Raw genomic sequence first — 24969 nt, forward strand, 5'->3', positions numbered from 1 at the left:
GTGAATGAGGTACATGTTCTGTGTGTGAACAGGGTATGTGTGGAGAAAGAGAAGACACCAACAAATTACAAAAGAGAGACTGTAGAAGCAAAAGTGCCAGATCATCATTCTGAGACTATGAGGGCCAAAGAGTGCAGACTGATGATCCTGAAGTGCAAATGACACCTGCCTTAAATCAAGAACAAGATATGAGAAAATATGATGCAGAATAGCTATGAAAATAAAACTCTGCTGAAGAACAGTAAAGAGTTTGTGATTCAGGATCCAAACATGACACAATAAAGTCCCTAGTTAAGAATCTGTGGCTATATCTACACGATGAAATGAAGTTGAATTTAGTTAAGATGACTTTTTAAAGCTAGATCTTATAAAAATCAAAGTTGAGTTTTCACAAATGTTCAGAAAGTCGACTTAGCATGTCTCCATTGCCTTACCTACGTTCAACTGCATGAGAAATGCATTGTGGGTACCCATCCCACAGTGCCTGTTGCATTATGGGCTTTGCACCAATGGCTCATGGGAATAAAAATGTGCCAAAAATGCTTGTGGTTGTTTGACATCATCCACCCCGGATCTCCATTTGAAAATAAATGGATAGGCCAAGTCATTTCATGCCACTACCAAAGCCTGCCCCGGCTCACACTGGCATTAGCATGTGTCCTCAACAGCTTACAGCCATTACACTGTGTTATGACCACTTCCCATAATGTTGTGCAGTATTTACTTAGACACAGGCAGTGGGAGGATAAGATGGATGAAGAGGAAGGGAATGATTCTGATGATTTTGAAGAACTGGAGACCAAGAATGCAGAGCTGCTGGTTGTCTTGGATGCATTGCTTACAGTGGAGCACCATATCTGGAGATGTGAAACCAGCACACACTGGTGGGACCACATCGTTTTGGAGGTCTGGGATGACCAGCAGCAGCTGCAGAGCTTCCACATGCACAAGGCCCCTTTCATGGAACTTTGTGATTTGCTGTCTCCCACCCTGAAGCCCAGTGAGACCAGAATGTGACCTGCTTTGACAGTTCATAAGCGAGTAGCAATTGCTCTGTGGAAGTCTGCACCATCCAACAGCTACTGGTCTGTGGGAAACCAATTTGGCGTGGGCAGATCTATTGTGGGGGCCACGGTAATGTATGTAGCCAATGCAATCTGGCACCATCTGACGCAGAAGACCATGACTTTTGGAAATGTCCAGCACATACTAGACAGTTTTGCTGCCATGGGGTTTCATAACTGTGATGAAGCAATAAATAGAATGCACATTGCCATCATAGCCCTGGACCACCTGGCCTCACAATACATAAACCACAAGGGGTAATCCTGCATGGTGCTGCAGGAATTGATGGATCACAAAGGTCACTTGACATCAACGTGTGATGGTCAGGAAAGGTGCATGATGTGCACATTTTTAAAAATTCGGCTCTGTATAGAAAGCTCCTGGATGGGTTCTTGTTCCCAGACCGGGGGGGGGGGGGGGGGGAGGGAAAGAATCAAGACTAACAGTGTGGAGATGCCCACAGTGATACTGGCCGATCCTGCTTACCCTCTGTTTCCTTGGCTCATAAAGCCTTACACAGGCACCCTGGACGACAGCAAGGTGCACTTCAACTACAGGCTGAGTAAATGCAGAATGGTGGTGGAATGTGCCTTTGACCATTTAAAAAGCCACATTCACATGCCTTTTGACCCATTTGGACCTTTCCAAAACCAACATCGTCACCATGGTTGAATCGTGCTGTATTCTCCATAACATTTGCAAATCAAAGAGGGATAATTTCATGCCAGCCTGGGTTGCAGAGGCAGATGCCATGAGTAGGGATATGCACAGCTGGACAAGAGGCCATTCACACATGCAGAAACATCAGCAATCAAGGAGACTTTAAAAAACAGCTTTATGAATGAACAGATACACACACGATTATGCTTCATTTAACTATTGTGATACCACCCCACACTCCACAATGATGTCTGCTTGACCTTTATGAAAGTACCTCCAACTGCACCCCACCCCATGGGAACCAAGAAACAAGACTGTGGTTTTTACAAAAAGAATATTTTACTTAGAGGAAAGGTTTAAGGGGTAGGAAAAAAGTGCTGTCGTGTGGTGGAACCACTTTTTACAGAGAAAGAGAAGTCATGGAGGTGGAGCAGGAGACTGCCCTTGCCCTCCCTCCCCCACCCCACCGTGTCTGAGGACCCCGATGAGAGGGGGGCCAAACTATATCGAGGGGAGGCCAGGCAATAGGGTGTTAAGTCCACATAATTAGTCCTGTGGTGAATGTCCCACTCCCGCTCCAATATGGAACACAGGATCTCGATTTGCTCCCTGACAGTTGTCAGGAGCTCTGCCAAATCCTCTGTCCTGTACTCAAGCATTCTTTGGAAACGCTGTAGGACACTCTGTCGCCACTTCTGTGTCCACTTTTGGTTAGCAGTGGCTCTTGCTCTCTTCCTGTCAGCCTTCTCCAGCCACTACAGAATAAGGTCTTGTTTAGATCTTTTTTTTTTTCTCCTCATTGTAGCAACTTTACCTTCCTCACTGACACTGCCTACTGAAGACAATGAAGGTTAAAATTTAGATACAACTTTTAAATTTGACACAAAGCGTTTAACCATAGAATGAACGGGTCTCCATTTGACAACCACTGCAACTGGTTTTTTCCAAAGCCACTTTTGGTGTCTTAAGGAAGACAATGAATCAATCTCTGCAGAACAGAAGCTATTACTTATCCAGATCATTTCATTGTGGCCATGGTAAGATCTTAGCAGTTTGCAGATGCGGGGAGGGGAGGAGAGGGGAAGGGAAGGGTGTGTGTGAAACAAAGCCCTGTAAACTGGACATTAAAAGCAGGAAAAGCCTGTGTTGGACATGCTGGTGTCTGGGAGCAGGGTACGCACAGCTCAGCAGTCGCATGATGTGCAGGGGGGTGTCGATCCCACCAGCCCAGGGATTGGCAACCAACAGCTCCAGAGCATTTGCTGCTCCAGATGTTGATGCTGCTGACTCTTCTTGCAGCTCCCTGCCCTGCTGCCACTGAAACAGACAAATTAAACGTAATTGTTTTAATGGCTGCCAGGAGGGATCCAGCTGGTAAACTAATTAAATATGGTTCCATTACTTCAGCAGCAGCAGGGCAGGGAGCTGTAGTGAGCCCCGACTCACCTCACTACCCGAGCAGCCACATCCCTCTAATAGACGTGGCTCGTCTCACCCTTGCCAGAACACCTCTACCAGCCTTCTTTCTGCTGAGCGCATGTCACACTGCCTGGCGTAGGCTCCTCACCACCTGAGCACTCCTGTCCCCATTGACTGTGTTAGGAGGGCTGGAGCCAGTTGTGTTTTGACCCTTCCCAGCTGTAACTCAGGCAAGGGGCTGTTTTCAGGCAGGCTGCATGAATTCTTTGTACCCTGTGCCCTCAGCACAGCCCAGGGAAGCTGGCTCCACCCCCCTGTGCACTGTGACCCTTCCACCTGGAGAGGGGCTCCTCACCCCACTAGCTGCAGCAGGACCTGGGGTTAGAGGTTTTCACTCCCCAAGGGGCTCTGCTGTCTGGCTTCAGCATGATATCTAACATACTAAAAATAAATAAAGCCACTGCCATGGAGGGGTTAATCCCAGCGGCCAGTTTGGGGCTGAGAGGGGTTAATCCTGGGGATGGGAGTGAATTTGGGGGCTGAGGCAGGTAAGGCCTGGAGATGTGAGGGGTGGGTTTGGGAGCAGAGTGGGGTAGAGTCTGGCAACGGGAGGGGTATGGAGGGTTGATGCAAACACTGCTCCTTCCTGCCTAAAGACCTATCCCCAGGTGCAGCGTTTCCCTTTTCCTCACTTACTCTTCAATCCAGTGGTGGCAATAACGGTCTAAACTGGTATAAATCTATGTGTGCGCTGTTCTTAAAACAGGGGTTACAAAAGGCATGGGTTGATGTTATTTATTAAGGACTTTCTTGTATTCACATGCACTGTGTACCAATTTTGTAACTGAATTTGAAAAAAATGGCTCTTCTCACTATTTAGTTTGCAGACCCTTCCACCAGCCGCATGCTGGGCGAGGGTGTCATCACTGGCAACTGCAAATTGTGGAAGAAAACTCCAGGGAAATGTAAATGGCCAAGGAGCAGTGCAAAAAAACTTTAACCAAAATTCCCAAGCTGCTTCTCCTAAGAATAACAAGGAGCGAAAAAGAAAATATGCTCATGCTGAGTGAACACCGTGCTGGAAAATTTGTCAGTATGCTGTGTGGCACCATGATACCAGATTACTTACCAGGTGCCTGCGTGGTAAGGTGTGCTATTGTGGAAACTGCAATAAGTCAGGCCTCACCAAAAAACTTGTGTGAAAAATAAAAGACTATCTGGCTGAGACCTTTATGGAGATCTCCAAAAAGGATAAGCACTCCACCTCCAGAAATATTAACAAGCTGTTCTAAGGGGCATAGATCCACCATGCCTGCTGCAACCCACTTGTAGCAGTTTAAAAAATGTGCTCCACAGAAATAAACCTGTACTTAAATCCAGCCACAACCTGCTTGCAGCATTCTAAAAAAATACCAGAAGAGCCCTCTGCACCATTGCTGGACCCCAGAAGCTTCAGGTGTCAATGATGAAGGGACTGGCTCTATGTCAAGGATCATGGAAGAGGTCTGGCCTGGCAGGATCAGCTTCACTGGGGCCTGCTGATGACTGCTGGCATACTCTTCTTCATTGGCCTCCACCTTCTACTCCCCGTCTTAGCTCCCACCGGATCTAGAATACGGCCTCCTGAAGAGTCCCAGTTAAAATCAGGGACCACACTTGGGTCCTTCCCAAGAATGGCATCTAGCTGCTGATGTACCAACACGTCTTGGAAGATGACCCAGATCACCTGTTGGCTTCTCAGACTTTATGATAGTTCTCCCAGAGCTCCTTTACTTTCACCATGCATTGCTGAGCTTCCTGGCAGTAGCCTTTTGTGATCATACCCTGCAAATCTTCCCGTAAATGTCCACATTTTGCTTGCTGACTTGCAGTCTGCTCAATACTGATTCCTCTTCCCAAGTAAAAATGAGATCCAGGATTGCAGGTTTAAAACTAATACAAGAAAGTTCTTCTTCACTCAGCACATAATTAACCTGTTGGACTCCTAGCCACAGGAGACTATGAAGGCTAGGACTATAACAGAATTTAAGAAAGAGCTAGATAAATTCATGGAGGTTAGATCAATAAATGGCTATTAGCCAAGGGTAGGAATGGGATCCCTGGCCTCCGATTGTCAGGGGCTGGAGATGGATGGCAGGTGACAAATTGCTTGATCATTGTCTTCAGTTCACCCCCTCTGGGGCGCCTGACACTGACCACTGTTGGCAGACAGGCTACTGGGCTGGATGGACCTTTGGTCTGACCCAGCATGGCCATTCTTATGTTCTCCATGCTGGAGCTCTCTTGTGACCCACAGAACTCAGATCAGAAGACCACCGAGTACTCATGATGGTACGATGGCTAGATTCGATGGCTCCTGAGGTCCGCTGTTTACACTGATCAGAAAGAAAATAAATTAAAATTCCCAGGCTTCATGCGCACCTGGAGAGCAGCGGAGGTGAAAGTGGCCAGAATGGACACCTGTGGGGAGTTGTGGAATACCTGTGGGACACCTCTGGAGGCCAATAAAATCAGTTTAAAGAAACACTGTTTCCACACTAGCATTAATTTGACCTTTTAAATTCAAACTTGGCACTATGCCACATTGGATGATTGATGCAAGAATGTTGAGCTTAGAACTCCATAAGAATCGAACTAATGGTATTCATAGTGAAGACAGTAACATCGTAAAAATCGACTTTTTGAATTTCTTCTGCAGCAATGGAGCTTAAGTGCATGTCCAAAAGAGGCCCAGATCTCACTCGTGTTCATTCTGCCTGGCCCCTAGACTGACTCAAGCAACCATAAAGACTAGTAACTACAACACCAACTACAGAACATTTCATGTGGGTGTGTGTGAGACAATATGTATACGTACAGTAGTCCCTCGAATTCCGTTAAGGATTGTGTTCACACGCACCCTTGCATAACCCAAATTTTGCATAAGTCGGGGGCGGGGGACGGGACTTTTTTCCCTGGCAGAAAGCACATTCTGTAGCCAGGGAAGCAGCAGGAGCACCTGGAACTCCTTCTGAAAGGTAAGTCCTGGGGCTGGGGAGGGTTAACCCTGGCAGTGGGTTGGGCCCATGGGAGGAGGGCAGGGGGGTTAAGCCTGGGGTGGGTTACAGTTCAGGAAATGTGGGGGGATGGAGTCGAGCCTGAACCGTGGGGGGGAGGGTTTGAACCAGGGCAGGGACACTGAGCCAGAGCCACACACAGGTTGTGGGGGCGGGGGTGGGGAGATTGTCTGGGGAAGTGGTCCAGGGAAAAGAGCTGCAGTGTCCGCGGTGAGGGGAGCTCCTCCCCACCAGTGTCAGCCACACAGGGTCCCGGAATGAGTGCTTGAGGCCCAGGTTCCCCCAGGATCACCACCCCCACCCCCATGTCTCATGAAGGACAACAGCGTCCTGGTTGTGGGGTTAGTGGACTGAACAGAGGCCAGGAGCCCAGGAACGAGGTTAGCCTTACCACACAAATTACACGCAACTCAAAATTGTGCACTCAGAGTTTACTGTGTATACTGATTTTAATACTGGTTTAGTGTTTTAATAAATGCAGCAGATTGACTTGTCCTCTGAAAAAGACTGAGTTTTTATAAGAGCCCCTCCTCAAAGAAAAAGAAGTGGGGGAGGCATTGACCTGTGTTTTTTATTTTTTCTTACAGGAAGCAATATCTTAAAAAAGGTATCAAAACTGTCTGCTCGCTTGCCCATGATCAGCACTCAGAGCAGGTTATTCCTAAACCTCGTGTTATTCCGAAACCTGCCTATACAATTTTAGTCCTGGCAGGTCATAAATTGTATATATTACAGGCATCATTTAACTTCATTTCTTTTAATATTTGTAGATGAGTACTGATACCTAAACATCGTTTCGCAAAACTAAATGAATGAAACCTTGAGACAATCTTCAACAGCACCGTTAAATGGATCAAAATTGGGCTTTTCTCCCCTGACTAGGCTCCTCCTAAAAGCATAAACAGGAAAGGTTCCTGACAGCTGTCACTGCCTCTCAGGCTTCCTTGGCTACGTCCACACTAGCCAAAAAACATCGAAATGGCCATGCAAATAGCCATTTCGAAGTTTACTAATGAAGCGCTGAAATACATATTCAGTGCCTCATTAGAATGAGGGCGGCTGCGGCACTTTGAAATTGGCGCAGCTTGTCCAGACGGGGCTCCTTTTCAAAAGGACCCTGGCAACTTTGAAGTCCCCTTATTCCTATCTGCTCATAGGAATAAGGGGACTTCGAAGTTGCCAGGGTCCTTTCAAAAAGGAGCCCCATCTGGATGACCTGTGCGGCATCGAGCCGCATCAATTTCGAAGTACCGTGGCCGCCCTCATTCCAATGAGGCGCTGAGTATGTATTTTAGCGCTTCATTAGTAAACTTCAAAATGGCCATTGTGTCGGTAATTCCCAGTGGCAATGAAGATTTTTAATTTCTGATTTTTAAATGTATTCTTTTTTCCAGTATTTTTGAAAAATAAGACTTAAGCAAAACATTAAAAAAATAAAAAGTTAGGTCTTGCTATAGATAGCCTTAAAAAAGGCATTCACTAATCAGGTCAGAACTGATGTGAGCAAGGAAGTAAGCTAACAGCCACAATGATGCAATTGTAACATCAAACCATTATAGCTAGAAACAAGTGCTGTGCACTGCTGAAGAAGTGAAGTTCCTTGTAGCTCTAGTGTCAGATATTGAGCATTAAAATAATCAATAAGGCCTCTGTCCAGCAGTGCTATTTTCACACTGATCCACAGCTTACAAACAGCATCCAATATGATTTTATAGGCAGGAACACTGCAACAGTGAGTTAAGTGACATTGGAACTGAAATTTCATACAAATCAACTGCAATTAAAAGATGCTCACCATTTTGAATCTGTGCTACTTTCTTGGAAATCTCTCCAATAATCTATTTCAATAAAACAATTAGGCATAAATTAGTTTCTTAATGAATCAGAAGTCAAGTTAATTTCAACTGTTAAAGCATTCTACATGCTTAAGAGAACTCGTACTTCGAAATATCAATGAGATATTAATCAAAGTCTAACTTGGGCACAAACACTATTTACAATGAACGAACAACTAAAGAATTATTCATCCTGGGAAATGCATCGCCCATGATTTCCTCTTGTACTGGCATTTGCACCTTTAGTCTTAAGAATAACCTGCATCATACTCTTTAAATATCTGGTCGTTAAGGTGAAAATATGACTCAATATTTTAGCTCACACCTCAGTAAATCCTTAATTTAACTGTTTACACAAAAGCTAAGCAGAATAATTCTAGTAGTAAAAAAATACTATACTTAATTCAGCGTAAATTGTACCAATACTTTGCTAAAATTATGCATATTTCCATAATTCGATTCTGTAGAGGATGTACTGAAAAATAATTAGAAAACCCAGATGGTCACTGCCTATATAGGGCAATGCATACCTGACGTCTCCATTTCTCAGCTTTAGGCAACTCATTACATTCTGATGCGAGAAAAGGTCTTCTCTCCTGTTTGAGAGAAATACATGTATATTGTAAAGCTTCCAACCACTCAATATTAAAGCTTGAAATGTTCCCAAAGCAACTGATATGTTATATTTCCAGTGTAAAATGGCCTGGTTGTTACTGGATTAGTCCCAAGCAAATTAGCCACTCGTTCCTCCTTACTCAAGTTTTCTCTCTTCCCATCTCATTTTCAAAGATTTTGTATTGTAGCTCTGAAGAAAGAAATTTTATTGGACTCAGCCACCCACTTTGAAGCCAGCATATACAAAAACCCTTTCCCTCCACTCTCCGAACCTCCCTCTCTCCATTTTCCATTACCAGCAATGCTCCAGGCACTGTGATTCAAGTGCATCACCATTTTTGACTTCTCTGCCCATACCTAATCTGCCGGCAGATTCTATTGTGTCTCCCTATATCTCCACAGTTTACGCTCTCCTTTCTATCATTGGTGTTAATATTCCAAGTCCATCCTCTGGTTTTCTACATAACTGCAACTTCTAACTCTTCGACCTTTCACCCTTCTGCAAAAATCATTTTTCTTTCCTGCCACTAGCCATTTTACCACCTTCATTTACATCCTTCCACTGACTTCTGTTATTCCATACATATGTTCATAGTATTCCTCACTTTCAAGTCTCCCTACTTACACACATGCCCCTGCAGCTCCTCCTACTCCCACTTCTCACACTCCTTCCAGGCCATAATTTCACGTTTTTTGTCTCCCCTTATGTTTGGAACTGTTGCCCAACTGGCATGTGTCCCTCACCTCCTTAAACACAACAGGGCATCCTCTGGGAAACCCCTCGAAGAACCCTTGTTCTAAGTTTTATCTGCAATATCACTGTTTCCTACTGCATTATTTTATATTGTCCTTTTAGGAGTTTATACATGTGTCAGTTCTTGGGGGAAAAGATGCAAAATTACAACCTGAGGACAAACCCCTTTAGTAGGTTGTGTGCATCCTCTTGACAAAAATTACTATGAACAAGAAACTTTTCCTTATTTTGAGAAATAAAAATTGAGCCAAAACCTTTTATTGCCCTGATCTGCCAATTCATCTGAAGATGGTGGACTCCTGCACCAAAACAGAGCTCCACTGGAGTCAATGCATGGCTCAGTTATGAAACAGGACTTAGATTATAGGTTCTTTTTTAGTTTCAGGATCCAACATTTTAGCCAGTGGTTTTACACAACATAAAGCCACTGATATCAATTTTTTTTTCAAAGTCATATGCTAAGCTAACTTGATTTGGGAGTTAAAAGTTTCTCTTAAGCTCCAATGTTGAATTTAAACATAGATATGATACAAGACACCACGTGGCTGAATAATGGCACAACATGCTGTATCATGTGCAAGCCCCGAGTTTGAAATAGTTCTGCAAGCAGAATGCTTACTACTTTGGTAGTACAATACCAGGAAAGTGCAAAGATTATGAAAAGGCTTTTTCTAGCTTTCTTGAGCTGACTGGGAAAGAAGCCAAAGAAAGCCTATGATCAAACCGAAGGACAATTAATGATTATATACCCATCTAGCAGAAGGAAATCTCTATCGTTACATTCATATTTTTAGAATTGCTTGCTCAATTACCTTGCTTTTATCCTTACCATTCTTCCAATACAAAGCATATTGCTACCATTGGGAAATGCCAACTTTGCTTTGGCCATACAGATTATCTGCAGTTTTAGAAGCTGTTTTAAGTAGGGTCCGCTGTATACATCTCCAGCAGTTTTTTCGGCTGTTCCCCAGCTGTAACTGTCACTTGTGGGTTTTGCTGCGTACTGCTTGGCAACGTACCTTCCAGTGTAAGCTCCTTCCCTGATAACCACCAAATAGCCCTCATGCAGCAGTTACATGTATCACAGACCTTCTGCTCACAGCTGTTGAAGCAGAACTGCATGCAGCTTTGCATTGCGCGCCAAGAGGCAAGGACTAATTTGTTGCTGATTCTTTTAAAAACACAAAAGACGTATTTTTCCCTCCAGCCTACCTTAACTTTTCCCTCCTCAAGCTGAGCCTGGCGAAATCTCGCCAAGGCTGTCCTGAAAGGAAAAAAAGGAAATTAGTTTGCTTGTAAATCTCTTCATTCCAACAATAGTGGCCTTCTAAAACCAAGGCTTTCAAAGTACCTAGCTGGTTGTGTTCTGCATGGATACATCTGTGTTATATACTGGTTTTTAAAAAAGAAAATGCTAGCTATTGTTTCCATTCCAACATTGAAGAAATCATCAGAGAAAGTGGTCAACATGAGTTACTAGTGCAGTCACCCAGCCATGAATGTTGCACAATATAGTATTATAAATACCCACAGCCAGCTGGAGGGGCAGGGAAACAGGGAGATTTTTAATTTTAAAGAAACACTTCAATAATATTTCTCTCACAACAGCTCAGGTAGAGTTCTGTGGCTGATTAATAAATACAGCTTGTTTATTTAAAAAAAAAAAAAAAAAACAGGTATGTCAAAACATTTTCTTCAAAAACCCATCCCTCCATTGCCCCCGGGAACAAAGTTACAGCATCCCTAACTCTAGCCAAGGCTGCTTCAGACTGGTGTTCCTCTAATAAAAAGAGCAGAGTAGCTTGAGACAGATGACACAACTCCTAAGGCTAGGGGGCATAAATAAGACAATATTGCAGTGCTCCTATTGCAGAAATGAGGGACTGATCCAAGCTTTGGTTGCATGGCAGTGCATCTCCAGTCTACTTCTATGCTAATTTCCCCTGTAAATTAAAAACCCCAAAGACAGAAAAAAAGGTGCTGTTCATCAAATTGAGACACCACATTGGATCTATGTTGGCATTTGTCTCCGAAGGGGGTTTGCAATTCTGTAATAAATTCATGCTTACAGTGCTGAAGACAATTTGACAGACAAGTGGCGTAGGTGCCGCAATAATGTAAGTAAGGGTTCACCTCCTGAATACTTAATACTAATCTTGTGTGTTCATCTCCACGCTACCAAAAGGACAGCATGGCTCTTACAGTAAGGACCACTAGAAGCACTACCACACCTGAGTCTAATATCTAATTTAGAGACACTGACATTTTTGACCTCTATGTATGGTCCAAGTGCAGGTGATATGTGAGACACCTCCAAACCCCACCTGTTGGGGGTGGGGGATGAGGGAAGGGGCTGTGCCAGCCCCTCCTAGGTCCCTTGCTTCCCAGCACCCCCTGCCCTGTCCTTCACACAGGCACTGGGGGGTTCAGTGCCCAGTTGGCTCCCCATGGACGAGGCAGGGTGTGTGTGTGTGTGGGGAGGGGAGCTGCAGGCTCAGTGTCCAGGTGTGGCTGCACGTGCCCCTCTATCAGAGTCCCTCTGTGCCCAGTGCCTCCCATTGGAAAGGTGACCCGCAGCCCAGGTAAGTCACAATCCAGGGAGGGCAGTCAGGGGATGGACAGATGGGAGGGGGGCAGGGCAGGAGTGAGGCAGTGGCACAGGTGCACAGCCCAGCTCATGCGCAGGGCTTGCCTGGCCCTCTCTGCTTCCCTACTGCATGGCGGGGAGAAGGGTTGGAGCTGAGCTCCTACTGCATGTCAGGGTTTGCTAACTTCTATGCCAGAACTTTGAAATAAAAACTAGTACTTGATTTTGACTGTATGCAAAAGCTGGAAGAGCTATACATGCTGAAAAAGCTCAACAGCTAAATAACACATCTCATTCATGCCAGGCTGATTAGCGTAGGCAATCATGGCCCTCCGCCCCTGTTTCTAAGTGTTCATTTACTGTGGTGGTGCGCAACAAATACCAACAGGAAGTGCACTGTGAGAGACGTTTTCAACAACAACACAATCAGTCTCAGAGCTGTACTTACATAGCCTTTTCTGCATTTCGAGCCTAAAGGGACAAAAACAAAACAAAAGAAGATAGCTTAATACTTTAAAGTCAGTCACCTTTGAGCCAGATTGAGACTAGCACTAGTAAATAGGCAAACAGTGAAAAACAGAAACAAATTTTCCAGCTTAATTCAAAATCTCAAACTAAAATATACCCTAATCTCCCATCCAAGACCTTACTTTTATGTACATTATAAGCCTGTTGATTAATGACAGTTAGCTTATGCAATTAACTCAAACTAATCACAAGGAACTGCAATTTTTATTGCATAGTGAAAAATTTGAGTGCCAAGATTTTGGAAGTTTGTTTATATTACAACACAGAATGTTGTTCAGAATTTATATTTTATATTATTTTGATTACAAACATTTGCACTGTGAAAATGATGAAAAAAATAGAATTTTTCAATCCATCATCACACAGGCACTGTAGTGTGATATCTTCGTCTTAAAAAGTGCAATTTACAAACGTAATTTTTGTTACATAACTACATTCAAAACCAAAATAATGTAACACCTTAGTGCCAACAAATCCACTCAGTCCTACTTTATGTTTAATGAGTCACTAAGGCTGCGTCTACACTACAAAATAACTTGGAAGTAAGGGGCTACTTTGAAGTAGCCTGCAAAGTGTCTACACATACTTTTCCTTACCTCAAAGTTAACTTTGAAGTAAGGGAGGCTAACTTTGAAGTCACTACTCCATTCCCGGGAGCAGTCCCCTACTTCGAAGTTTAACTTTGAAGTAGGGGGTGCATAGACGTTCTGCACTCACTACTTCGAAGTAACAGTCTGCCCAGCCCAGGCAGGGCTCTATGGTCCCTGACGGCCACCTGACAGGAGGCAGCTCCCAGGCAGGAAAGTGAGAGCGTGCCACAAGCAGGGGCAGTATGAGCTCCCATTTGGACTGTCCCTGCTCAAGGCTCCAGCTAGCACCAGTACCATCCAGCTCCGATGGTAGCACGGCAGGACCCCCTGCACCACCAGGGGCCCCAGATGCTGAGTCTGAGGGCTCATAGTGCCTGGGCAAGGGGCATGCCAGGAGGGGACCCTCCTGGACCAAGGCGGAACTGAAGGACCTCCTCGCTCTGTTGGGGGAGAAGGACGTCCTTTGGCAAACCAGTGCCCACCAGTGCAGTACGGAGGCCTATAACAGGCTTGCCAGTGGGCTTGCTGACCAAGGCCACTCTGACTGCACCGGCAGCAGCGTCTGGATCAAAGTAAAAGAACTGAGACAGGCATACTGCTAACCCCGTGATGCTGCCAGCTGGTCAGGGGCATGGCCTGTGTACTGCCCCCACTACAGGGAGCTGCACAGGCTCCTGGGGCCGAGGGAGGCAGCTGCCACGGAGCACCTCCTGGACACCACCAGCTCATCCTCCCAGCAGACACCAATGACAAGTGGCGCCCATGCAGGGGCCAGCCTACCCAGACTGAGGGTGATGACGAGGGCTCCAGCGACGGGACTCTCATCATTGCCCTCCCCTCTGGGACAGCAGCCTCGCTCAAGCTCCAGGAGGTTGCAGCTGGTAAGTACGGGGTGAGCAGGATGTTACAAAGCCTGGGCACAGGCTCCAACCTCCCCTCCTCAGAACAGCCCTGCAGCCCACTCACATGGGGATGCACGGGGAAGCACGCACGGCCCAACCCCAACCAGGCAGGAAGCCCTGGGAACCTGGGATCCCACGGGGCTCACAGGCCACCAGGTGGCAGGGGAGTGGGGTGAGGTCAACAGAGCAGGGGCCCCAGCCCCTTGGGGTTGGGACTCAGCACTCATGGGCTGTCCCCCATCCCCTTCTGTTTCCACAGGTCAGTCGTCGGGCAGCCGCCACAGCCCATCAGAGTGGGCCACAACCGCAAGGAGGCCGCCCCATCACCCTGGCCTGCATCCTCCTGTGGCCAGGCCACACGGGGACAGAGTTGGAGGGACAAGGAGATGGCCGCCAACCAGGCAGTCGTGCAGGAAATGACTGACACGCTCCGAAACTGGTGGCAATGGAGCGGGAGGTGTGGGTGCTGCTGGCCAGCAGCCTGGACACTGTGACCCAGGCCTTCACTGCCTGCCTCGCCCAACCTCCTGCCCCCTCACCAGCCCAGACAGCAGCCAGCCTCCCCCCAAAGGCACCCACCACATGGTGGACCTGTCCCTGGCCACCCGCACTGAGCTGGCTTGGCAGCTTCTGGCTGGGGCAGGCGCACCAGGCCCAGGCAGGTGCACCAGGCCCAGCCCCAGTGGCCCCCCCACACACCCTGCAGAGGCTGAGCCCACAGCACTCCCATCCCACCCCTACCTCTCTGCAGCCCTGGCCCCATCACAGCCTCACAGAGGGCCCCAGACTCGGGGCGGTAGGGGCAGAGCAGCTGCTGCGGCTCTGAGCCCTACACGCTGTTGGGCAACTGAACCTTCTCCCATCCCAGCCCCCCGACCCTGCGTCCGTGGAGCACTCCCCCATGCACTGTATATAGTTTGACACGATCTGTTTTGTTTGTTCAAATACATTTATTCCCCAACAGTTCTGTGTATTGTTCCCACTCTAACCTCGAGTCCCTGGTGTGTGGCGGGAGAGCTGGGAGCAGAAGGGATGGGGAAGCAGGGGGGCCTGCGGTGTGGAGCATGGCTGGGAGGCTCAGGGCTTGTATTTACTGCCAGGTATGCTAAGCATTCCTATGACTCTTTACAGTTAGGGGCCATCAATCCATGGGCCATGTTCTCAGGCTGATGACACTTGTTAACTTTAACGCACACATTTTTTATTACTGAATTCCTTTGGGGTAGAACTGTATTTTTCCAGTTGTTTTCCTGCCGTCCATCACATATTTATGCTATAATAGTCTCAGGTGATTGTCCAGGACATTGTTCATTTTAAGAACACGTTCACTGCAGATCTGAGAAAATGCAAAGGTGGTACAAATATAAAATTTCTACAGCTAGCTATAGCACTCAACCTAAGGGGTAAGAATCTGAAACGACTTCCAAAATCTGAGGGGAATGAAGTGTGAAGCGTGCTTTCAGAAATTTCAAAAGCACAACACTCTGATGCAGACACCTGAACCACCAAAAAGGAAAAAAACTCAACCCCCACATGATAGCATTTGACTCGCTGATGAAAATTAACATGCATTAACTGCTTTGGACTGTTATCTAACGAAACCCATCATCATCATAGAAGTATGTCCTCTGGAACAGTGGCCAACGTGTGAAGGGACATACACATCTTTAGCCCATGTGACACATAATTTGTGATGCTGGCTATAGAAGAACCACACAAATCCCTTCCCTTCCCCCCCCCCCCAGATGACATTGTAAACAAGAAGCAGGCTGTGTTATTTCTTTCAGATGTAAACAAACATATGTGTCAGAGCACTTGGCTGTAAATGAGGTAGGACTAGCTCTAAAATTTTATATTGTTTTATTTTTGAATTTGTTTTTTCTTTTTCCATAATTCCATACTTCTAAATTCAACTTTTGTGATAAAGAGGTTGCACTTCAGCACTCATGAGGGGAATTGAAAAATACTTCGTTGTTTACAGTGCAAATATGTGTAACAAAAAAACACTGTACACCTCATATCCTGTTATAACTGAAATCAAATATTTGAAACTGTAGAAAACATCCAAAACAGTTAAACAGTAATAGAAAACCATGTATTTAACAGCATCATTAATCATAATTTTTAATTGCTTGTCAGCCCTAGTATATTACTGGACTGTACACAATGAAAAAAACGTGTCTGTCCCACAGATGTTACAATCTAGGGGAATGTTTGCAACCAGGGGTACATGTACCTCTGGCAGTACACCCACGTCTCCCAGGTGGTACATCAGCTCATCTAGATATTTGCCTATAGTTTTACAACAGGCTACATAAAAATACTAGTGAAGTCAGTGCACTCTAAAAGTTCATTCAATGACTTGTTTCTACTGCTTCCTATGCCTTACACTGAAATGTTAAGTACAGTAAACCCTAGAGCTACGTGTGGGTTGTGTTTCTGCAAATCATGGGAAACTAATTTTTGTGCAAGTCAAGGAGAGCCAGGGACCAGGCTGCAGCTTGGTTCCCAGCTCTTCTAAGCTTGCAGGAGCTGGGAAACTAACCAGCCCAGCAGGACTGGTCAGTTTCCTGGCTTCCAGAGTGACAGTGAGCCAGGAACCAGGGGCAGCTTGGTTCCCATCTCCCTGTTGCTTGCGGGATCCAGGAATCAGGCAACAACCAGGATCCCAGCTCCCCTCTGCTTGCAAAGAGGGGAAACTGAGCAGGGCAGCAGCCTTGTTCAGTTTCCTGGCTCCAGCCAGTGGAAGGGAGCCAGGAACCAGGAACAACCTGGCTCCCAGCTCCCCTCTGCTCCTTGGAGCCAGGAAACTAACCAGGACTGCTGCCCTGCTCAGTTTCCTGGCTCTGCAAGAGGAGTGGATCTGGGAGCCAGGCAGTTGCCTTATTCCCAGCTTCCCCAACACTCTGGAGACCAGGAAACCGCTCCTGTCAGGGATGGCAGTCTGACAGCAGCAGCTGCTGCCCAAGAGGAACAGGACAGGTTTCCCTGCTCCTGTCAGGGAGGGCTGCCTGACTTGCAGCTGCTGTCAGGAGCGGTTTCCTGATCCTGTCAGGGGAGGCAGTCATGTTAACCTGAGACACTCTCAAATTGATTGCACATATCATGAGGGTTTACGGTACAATATTTCTACTCTAATTCATTTATTTGATAAGATGGCAGAAAATCAGCAAGTTTTCAGTAGTAGTCCGCTGTGTTATTTTTGCATGTTTTTGTAAGGAAGTAGTTTTTAAATGAGGTGTAACTTGGTGGTATACAAAACAAATCTGACTCTTGAAAAGGATACAGAAATCTAGAAAGGTTGAATAGCTCTTGTTTCCAAGACCTCAGATTACTTTAGGACCATGTTTCTCAACCTCTGGTATGCAGACAAGTCTGGGAGTACTCGCAATTTTTTTTTTAAAGTGGTACTTTAAAAAAAAAAACCGGTTGAAAAACGGTGATATGAGGTATAAGACTAGGGAACCACTACAGAGGGACAGGCAGAGAACCAATGCAAACTTACTTTGTTCTCAGAGACAGTGAATAAAGTGGACTTTCTGGGATGCTCAAGCATGAACTGTGGGAGGTGATGGCAAAGGGAAGGCAATGAACACCCACTGGGCCCATTAGAAGGGACAGAGCCTATATAAAGTCCACACTGCCAGGGAAGAACCTTTGCAGAGTGCCTGGCCAAGGGCGTGGGACCATAGCTGGAGTGAAAGTTGAACATCTCTAGTCCAGCTCCAGGGCTGGCTACAGAGCCAGGAGTCTGGGCAGCCATGGGGTGGGGCATCAAAGCCCAGGTGGCCAAGAAGGGAGCCCAGCAGGATCTGCTGAGGGACCCTGGGGAAGCCAGAACTGACCTTTAATAACAATGCCAAAGAAGGCTACACGTCAGATTTTGTAACCTCAGGTGTACCGGGCATGCTCAAGTAAGCGCAGCTGTAGCTGCTGCCCTTACTGGGCTTCAGATCTTGCAGCCCTATCTTTATACACATTACAAAGTGTCCCGGGGCACTGTGCAGCAGGGCGAGAGGTGGGGTGTGACCAGGGGGGAGAAATGAACCAAACTGGGGGTCAGTGCCCTGCAGGGTGCAGCCAAGCAGGGGCTGGAGGGGAGAAATCAGTTGTTGGGGGGTTGGGACAGGAGCTGAAGGAAGCCACTGGCAGCTCCTGGGAGGGTGGGCTTTTTTGCAGTTCCCACCCCCACCCCACAAAGAGCTCAAAGGGGGCAGCAGTGCCTGGGGTGTGAGGCCCTGCTGGGTGTGCACAGCCCAGATGGTGGGGACACAGGTGGGGGTTATTTCCCTTCTCCGTTACACATAGGTCTCCTGTGCAAGCTTACTGTTGGCTCTTAAAGCTACAGCTGCACTAAAGCCTTGTCCCTCCCAGCCAGCCCCAGACTTCCTCAGTGCTGGGAGCTGTTATCGGTTCTCACCTAGGCTCAAAAGTCTCTTAGGAGTTCACGCTGTTTGAGCTCTCCCCAGGACTCCCTGCACTGCATTCCCCTCCTTGTAACCCATTCTATGGGAGTTCTGCTCCTGTACAACACTGAGACCACATACAAAGTCGAGTGAAGTCTCTGGTCTATAGCCTTGGCTGAGAGCCAGATGGCTGTGAGCTCACATTGTACAGCTCAGGGCTTTAGTGCATAAGGTTTCAGCTTTAATTTAATTCTTTGTTCTGATGAGCCAGGTCTGTCGGCCTAGCACAAATGTTAATTTTATTAGTTTTATTATTTTGCAACCAAACCCACCTCTAGTCTGGGAGACTGAATGAGTGGGATGGGAGTGTGGGGTCTCAGTTTGGGAGGGTGAGGGCCAGAGTTCCCTAAAAGCTGAGAACTATGGCAGATGCCCAGGAAAGCTTCAGGTGCTGTGCAGCTCATTGGTATACCTCCCACATCCACTGACAGATGACATCATGTGTTTTCAATGGTGGTGCACAGGAGAGTATAATATGGTGGCCATAACAAAATTTATTCTACACATGCATGGAAAACACAATCAGGAACATTGGTGGGGGCACTTTTAAACAAGTAACAGAGAGGTAGCTGTGCTAGTCTACATCTTCAAAAACAAGAAGTCCTGTGGCACCTTATAAACCAAAAGATATTTTGGAGCATAAGCTTTCATGGATAAAGACCCGCTTCATCAGATGCATCTGAATGAGTGGGTCTTTGCCCATGAAAGCTTATGCTCCAAAATATCTGTTAGTCTGTAAGTTGCCACAGGTCATCTTGTTACTTTTAGACAGCTCCCAGAAGTATACTTTAGGCACCATCTACTGCTGCTTTTTAAAAATCTAGCCATGTCTATTTGATCAACTGGCATACTTGAATAACTGGCATAACTTGCAGCCAAACAGCTGTGGCCAGTGGACACCAGGCAGGAAAACAGAGGGAGCAGAGGCACCTGCAGGCTGTACTCAGGTACAGCAGAGAGGGTCGCACGGCTAAGGTTCCAAGAGGACTGCCCATTGTTAGATAATGTCAATTACAATGGAGATATTTCTTCAAAAAAAACAGAGAATTTGCCAATTAGCCATCAGGAAGTTACTTGTAACAACTGCTGTTAACGCTCTTCTGAACTATCCAATTTCTCCCTTTCAGGACACAGATTTTGTTTGAGTACAGCCTGTAGGCTCTTCTGATCTCCCACCTGGCTTGAGCTAGTGTTGCTGCACACAGCTACTCACGGTGACCAGAGTTACTCAGCTAGGGTCATGTCATAGAATCCTAGGGCTAGAAGGGACCTCCGAAGGTCATCTAGTCCAGCCCCCTGCTTCAAGCAGGATCAACCCCAACTAAGTCATCCCAGCCAGGACCTTGTCAAGCCAGGACTTAAAAATCTCTAGGGATAAATAATCACAATAACACCACATTGCTTATGCTGGCTGGGGATGGGGGCTGTGTCTGGTTCCCCCCAGGCTTGCTAGCAGTGGGAGGGGGCTGGGCAGGCTGCACATGGTATACCCCTTCTCTCCTGCCACAACTGGGGCTCTGCCCCTAGTAGATGCTTGCAGCAGGTGGTGGTGGGGCTGCAAAGTAAATGGGGAAGGGCAGGAGGTGGGTGGGTATGCTGACAGCACTGGGTGTAGGGCAGAGATAGTAACGTGGGAGGTGGTGTGGTGTGTAGGGCCAACGGTGCGTGTGGAGGTGCTGACAGTGCTGTGTGAAAGGAGTTGGGTGTACGTATATAAAGGTAGGGTGTGCATGTGTATATATAGATGCTGGTGGTATTGAGTGTCTGGAGATGGTGTGGGTGGTTGTGGTGCTGTACCAACAAGCAAGTATTTGTAAGTTCTGGTTTCCCTGTATGTGCAGGTATAGAGTGCATGAAGGTGGGGCACTGTACAGGATTGTCTTCGCGACCAAGGAGAGGTTGTCAGGGAGTCAAATCTGAGAGGTGAACCCCAGCCTCAAAAATAGCTCTACCTATGGCCTCCTATGTGGATTAGCTCAACATGCACTGGCAGCTGATTTTGAAAGGCAGCAACGTCTGGCGTGCTAGTAAGTCATAATACCAAACCAGGAACTAATTCTGACGGGCAGCCCTTTTTGGCAACACTAACCACTGCACGCAGGCCAGCTACGAGGGACCCGGGCGTGCGCCGGGTCCGCAACCACACAGGGAAGCCGGAGGAGAGCGCGCAAAGCCATCACTAGGTGGGGGACGCAGGCAGGGACGGGTCAGGGAAGCACCCAGCGGGGCTCGCGCTGCTAACGTCGCAGCGGATCACTCACCATGATCCTCGCTGCCTCACAAGCCCCTCAAGCGGCACCTCCTTCCGCGGCCGCCTGCCACGCGCGGACAGCACGAAGTGAGGCCTCGGGGAAACAGAGCACAGATCGGCACGAGCCGACGCTGCCCCGGAAGAAGATTAAGGAAGCCGCATTAAGCAATAAGCGGGCTACGGAGAGATGAGTCAACCCGGAAACGGAACTTCCCCTCCGGCCGCCAAGTCCTGTGCTCTTGCAGGCTAAGGCCGCAGGTAATACTTCCGGCTCTGCCTCCGCGCTCATTCTTTTGCGCACGCGCGCGTTGTCGGCGCAAGTGCAATGACACGTCCGCTGGGCTAGTCGATGACGCATGCGCAGTTGGTCTGCTTTAGCTGTGCTGTGGGGCGGGGTTCTGCGGTGGTTATGACTCGTCAGCTTTCCCCAGTCAGGAGCGTGTGGCGCTGCTCTAGTGTTCCGCCTGGCTCCGGCTGCAGGGCTGTCCTGTGGGGCTGTCAGAGGCTAGTCAAAACATTCTTCGCACCCCCTCCCCAAACGACAATGGATGCACGTTACCTTTGTTATCCAGACTTCCCGATAGCAGCCTGCGAAACCCTTCGCACCAGAATAGTTCCTCAGAGTCCAACAACTGCATCGAGAGTTCCGCTTAAAACAAGGCTGTGCAACGAGTACAGGTTAAACCGCACTAGTGGGGCTTTCCCGTGACCTGACTGGTGCAGAATCAGAGAATTTGCCAAACTGCAGGCGGCCAATCAATACTGTCTAGCAACATTACTAGCACTTACACAGCTTGCTGGACTTTTAAAGATATTTGTGGTAAATTAGAGCTTAATAACAGCACAGAACACTGAGACCCAGGACTGGAAGCTGTAAACAAATTTTGTGGGATCCTGGGAAACTTGGCCATACCTATGGTAAGTGGACATCTGTCTTATGACAATCGTGCTGGATATCAGATGTTGCCACAAATGAGAGTGCTGAACTAGAGCGATTCAACCTGTATTATAGGTTTCTGTGTTTATTAGATCTGATTCTACAGCACATTTGGGTTTTTTTTACATGTAAACAAACTCTTTAATTGCCGGCCCTGTGAACTCTGTCAGTCAAATGCTATTTGTCTTACACAACATCTTCTCCAGTAATACTTGTCTGTAAGCCAAATTATGCCCTCATCTATGAAATCTCTTTTGTTTTACTACAATCACATTAATTTATTACAGAAGAGCCCAGAAGCCCCAGCCAAGATTGATCTCCCGAGGTGCAGGTGACTGTGACGTGCATGAGAAGGTCTGGGAAGAGCAGGAGTGGAAATGGGGTCTCCACCAACATATCCAGCCAGGAGGTACATGAGAGAGGCTACATGTGGTCAGACCAAAGGTCCATCTAACCCAGTATCGTGTCTGAACAGAACAGATAGTCCAAGTGATCCCTCTCCTGTCATCAATTTCTAGCCTCTGACAGACAGGCTACGGGTACCTCCATGAATTTATCTAGTTCTTTTTAGAACCCTGTTAAAATCTTGGTCTTCACAACATCCCCTAGCAAGGAGTTCCACATGCCTACTACGCACTGCATGCATAAAAAATTCCTTTACTTAGTTTTAAACCTGCTACCCATTAATTTCATTTGGTGACCCCTAGTTCTTGTGTTATGGGATCAAGTAAAGAGCTTTTCCTTATTCACTTTTTATACACCAGTCATGATTTATGACCTCTATCATATCCCCCTTAGTCTCCTTTTTTCTAAGATGAAAAGACCCAGTGTTTTTAATCTTTCTTCATATGGCATCTGTTCCAAATCCCTAATCACTTTTGTTGCCCTTTTCTGAACCTATTCCAATGCCTAATAACTTTTTTTAGATGAGATGACCACATCTGTATGCAGGATTCAAGATAGTGTGTGTACCATGGATTTATATAGAAGCAATAAGATTTTCTGTCTTACTCTCCTTACCTTTTTTAATGATTTCTAGAATTGTTTGCTTTTCTGACTGCTGCTACACACTGCGAGGATATTTTCAGAGTGGTATCCTCAATTATTCCAATATCTCTCTCAAGTAGTTGTAACTAAATTAATCCCCATCATTTTCTGTTCATAGTTGGGATTATTTTTCCCATGTGCATTACTTTACATTTATCAACATTAAATTTCATTTGACATTATTTTGCCCAATCACTAGGTTTTCTGAGATAGTTTTGAAGCTCTTCACAGTCTACTTTGTTTTCAACTATTTTAAGCAGCTTAGTAACATCAGCAGATTTTGCCACCTCACTGTTTATTATTTTCCCGAGGTCATTTATAAATACAGGTTGTATCTCCAAAAACTGGTGCTCTCTCGCCTGGCAACATCTGTCGTCTGTCAAGACCATGGATGCTCCTGGATGAGAGAGCTAGAGAGGAAGCGTTAGCTGCACGCTGCAAGGAGGTGGGCAACCTACAGCAGCAAGGGGTCAGGGCCAGAGGTCCTAGGAATCCATCATCAGAGTTCCCAGTGGCCAAGGTGAAAAATAACAGAGTAGAAGTACTTAGTTACACTATCCAAGTAACTTTTTTCAGGATTTGTACTTTATTCAGGTAATTTATTTTCATGAAACTTGTACTCTCACTTAGGTATTTTTTTTAGAAAGTACTGTACTTTTTACTCATCTACCATTTCTAAAAGTATTCAGTTACTCACTACTTTCATCACCACACTAGCAGCTGTGCAAGCCACTATTCCAAATTGCTTAAGCACAGCTGTATATGCAAATTATCCAGTCATCACGCAGTGACAATTAAAAAAAACCAAAAACAACAAGCACAATGACCCTGCCAAAAAAGAACCTTTTAAATAGCCTTTTAATAGCTGCATCAACACCTTTACATTCAAAAACAGAATCTGAACAGACAAAGTTGTTGCTGGGGGGGCAGGCGGGGGAGGGATGCATATGTAGAGTCTCATGTGACTTTACCTGTAAGCCAGACAGCTAGCAAGGAAGGGAAATCCAGCGTTTCAGCCAATGGCAGGGAGGACAGCAGCAATTACTTTGTCTCAGGTAATTCCTCTGCTCTTGTGGGAGAAGCAGCAAGGTGGGTGGGCAGGGCAGGGTAGGGGCCCCCCATTCTCCCTGGGACAGAGGGCCCCCTGTAGAAGCCATATGGGAAGTGGGTGGGGGGAGGCTGTGCTGGAAGAGTCTCGGAGTGGGCAGCTGAGGTTTCTGGGGCTTGAAGAACTGCATGTGTATTCTCTATTCTGGTTCCTGGGTTTGAGGGTGTTAGTGTATGTGGCTTCCCTCTGTCTGCTGGCTGGCTGGGATTTGGAGCGACCCTACTATTTGGGTGTGTTTTTGTGTGGAGCAGGTCTGGGTCCACCTGCAACCCCTTTTCCTCCTAAGCCCCCCTTGGGAACTGGGCTACAAACTGGAGAGTGGGGTGTGACACTTCAGTTTTTGAGGTGGGAACCTTTTAATTGTGCCCCTCCCCTATCAGCAAGTGATCCTCTGTCTTCCTGCTTCCCTGGCTGGCTTAGAAGTTTTACTCATTTTTTTGGTGTGGATGTGGGGGCTGCTGCTTCCTCAGTGCAAGGCAGGTGGGTGAGTGCAGAAGAGATAACTGTTACTGAAATCAGCTCCCCCAGGAGTCCCCTAGGGAAATTACTCCCAGTGGGTGATGCCTGGCTGGATGGCTGAAGCGCATTTAGCTTTCATTCAATTCTTGATGACCTAGCTACACTCTCAGGTTTTGTTTATGTTCTCACTACACATTGTATTTATCCATATGCTGAAATTTCTTGGGTCAGGGGCCTTGTTAAAGCCCTGGACCTGAGACATTTTTGAGCACATTGTTATTCTTGCATGAAGATTGGGAATAAGGATTTTTCTTTGCTCCCATCTTAACCTGCAAACCTTAATTCTCTGGAAGGATGAGGTGTGATTGGTGATTGTGCCTGAACCTGCCCAGAGGGCAAGGGAGTGGACTCAATGATATCTCAAGGTTCCTTCCAGTTCTGTGAGATATGTATGTGACCATTGTGACTTGCAGTTTCAATGAGGTACTTAAACTCAGAAGAATTTAGTGGAAATATAGGCTCTGCCCCATCCCTGCTGTTTTGGTGCATAAAAAGGCTTTGTGGAATGCACTTTTTATTTTTTATAACTTTGTGTGATATGTTTTAAGCTGTTTGTCTTTTTATAAATTTCAAACTCGCGGGAAATTATGTAGGGAGATCTGTTAACTTTTTAATGACAGATGAAGTTGA

The 24969-nt window shown here is 46.6% G+C and overlaps 1 protein-coding gene across 4 annotated transcripts in view; it reads right to left on the bottom strand.

Annotated features, from left to right (window-relative positions):
* Positions 1–20875, bottom strand: part of ISY1 (ISY1 spliceosome associated protein) — a 51607-nt gene extending 30732 nt beyond the window's left edge. For 2 of the 4 annotated variants that reach the window (XM_075005662.1, XM_075005660.1), the window contains exons 1-5: positions 20739–20875; positions 12440–12462; positions 10617–10668; positions 8566–8631; positions 7996–8038 (exon numbers count right to left, since the gene is read on the bottom strand). In XM_075005662.1, coding sequence (XP_074861763.1) covers positions 7996–8038; positions 8566–8631; positions 10617–10668; positions 12440–12462; positions 20739–20741 — 187 coding nt within the window. In that variant the 5' untranslated portion in view covers positions 20742–20875. Of the gene's footprint in view, positions 1–7995; positions 8039–8565; positions 8632–10616; positions 10669–10755; positions 10872–12439; positions 12463–20738 lie in introns of those variants that run through there. The other 2 variants (XM_075005661.1, XM_075005659.1) reach the window with 2 other exon arrangements.
* Positions 20876–24969: the final 4094 nt, after the last annotated feature.

This window comes from Carettochelys insculpta, chromosome 11 (genome assembly GCF_033958435.1).
Source record: "Carettochelys insculpta isolate YL-2023 chromosome 11, ASM3395843v1, whole genome shotgun sequence".
NCBI lineage: Eukaryota > Metazoa > Chordata > Testudines > Carettochelyidae > Carettochelys > Carettochelys insculpta.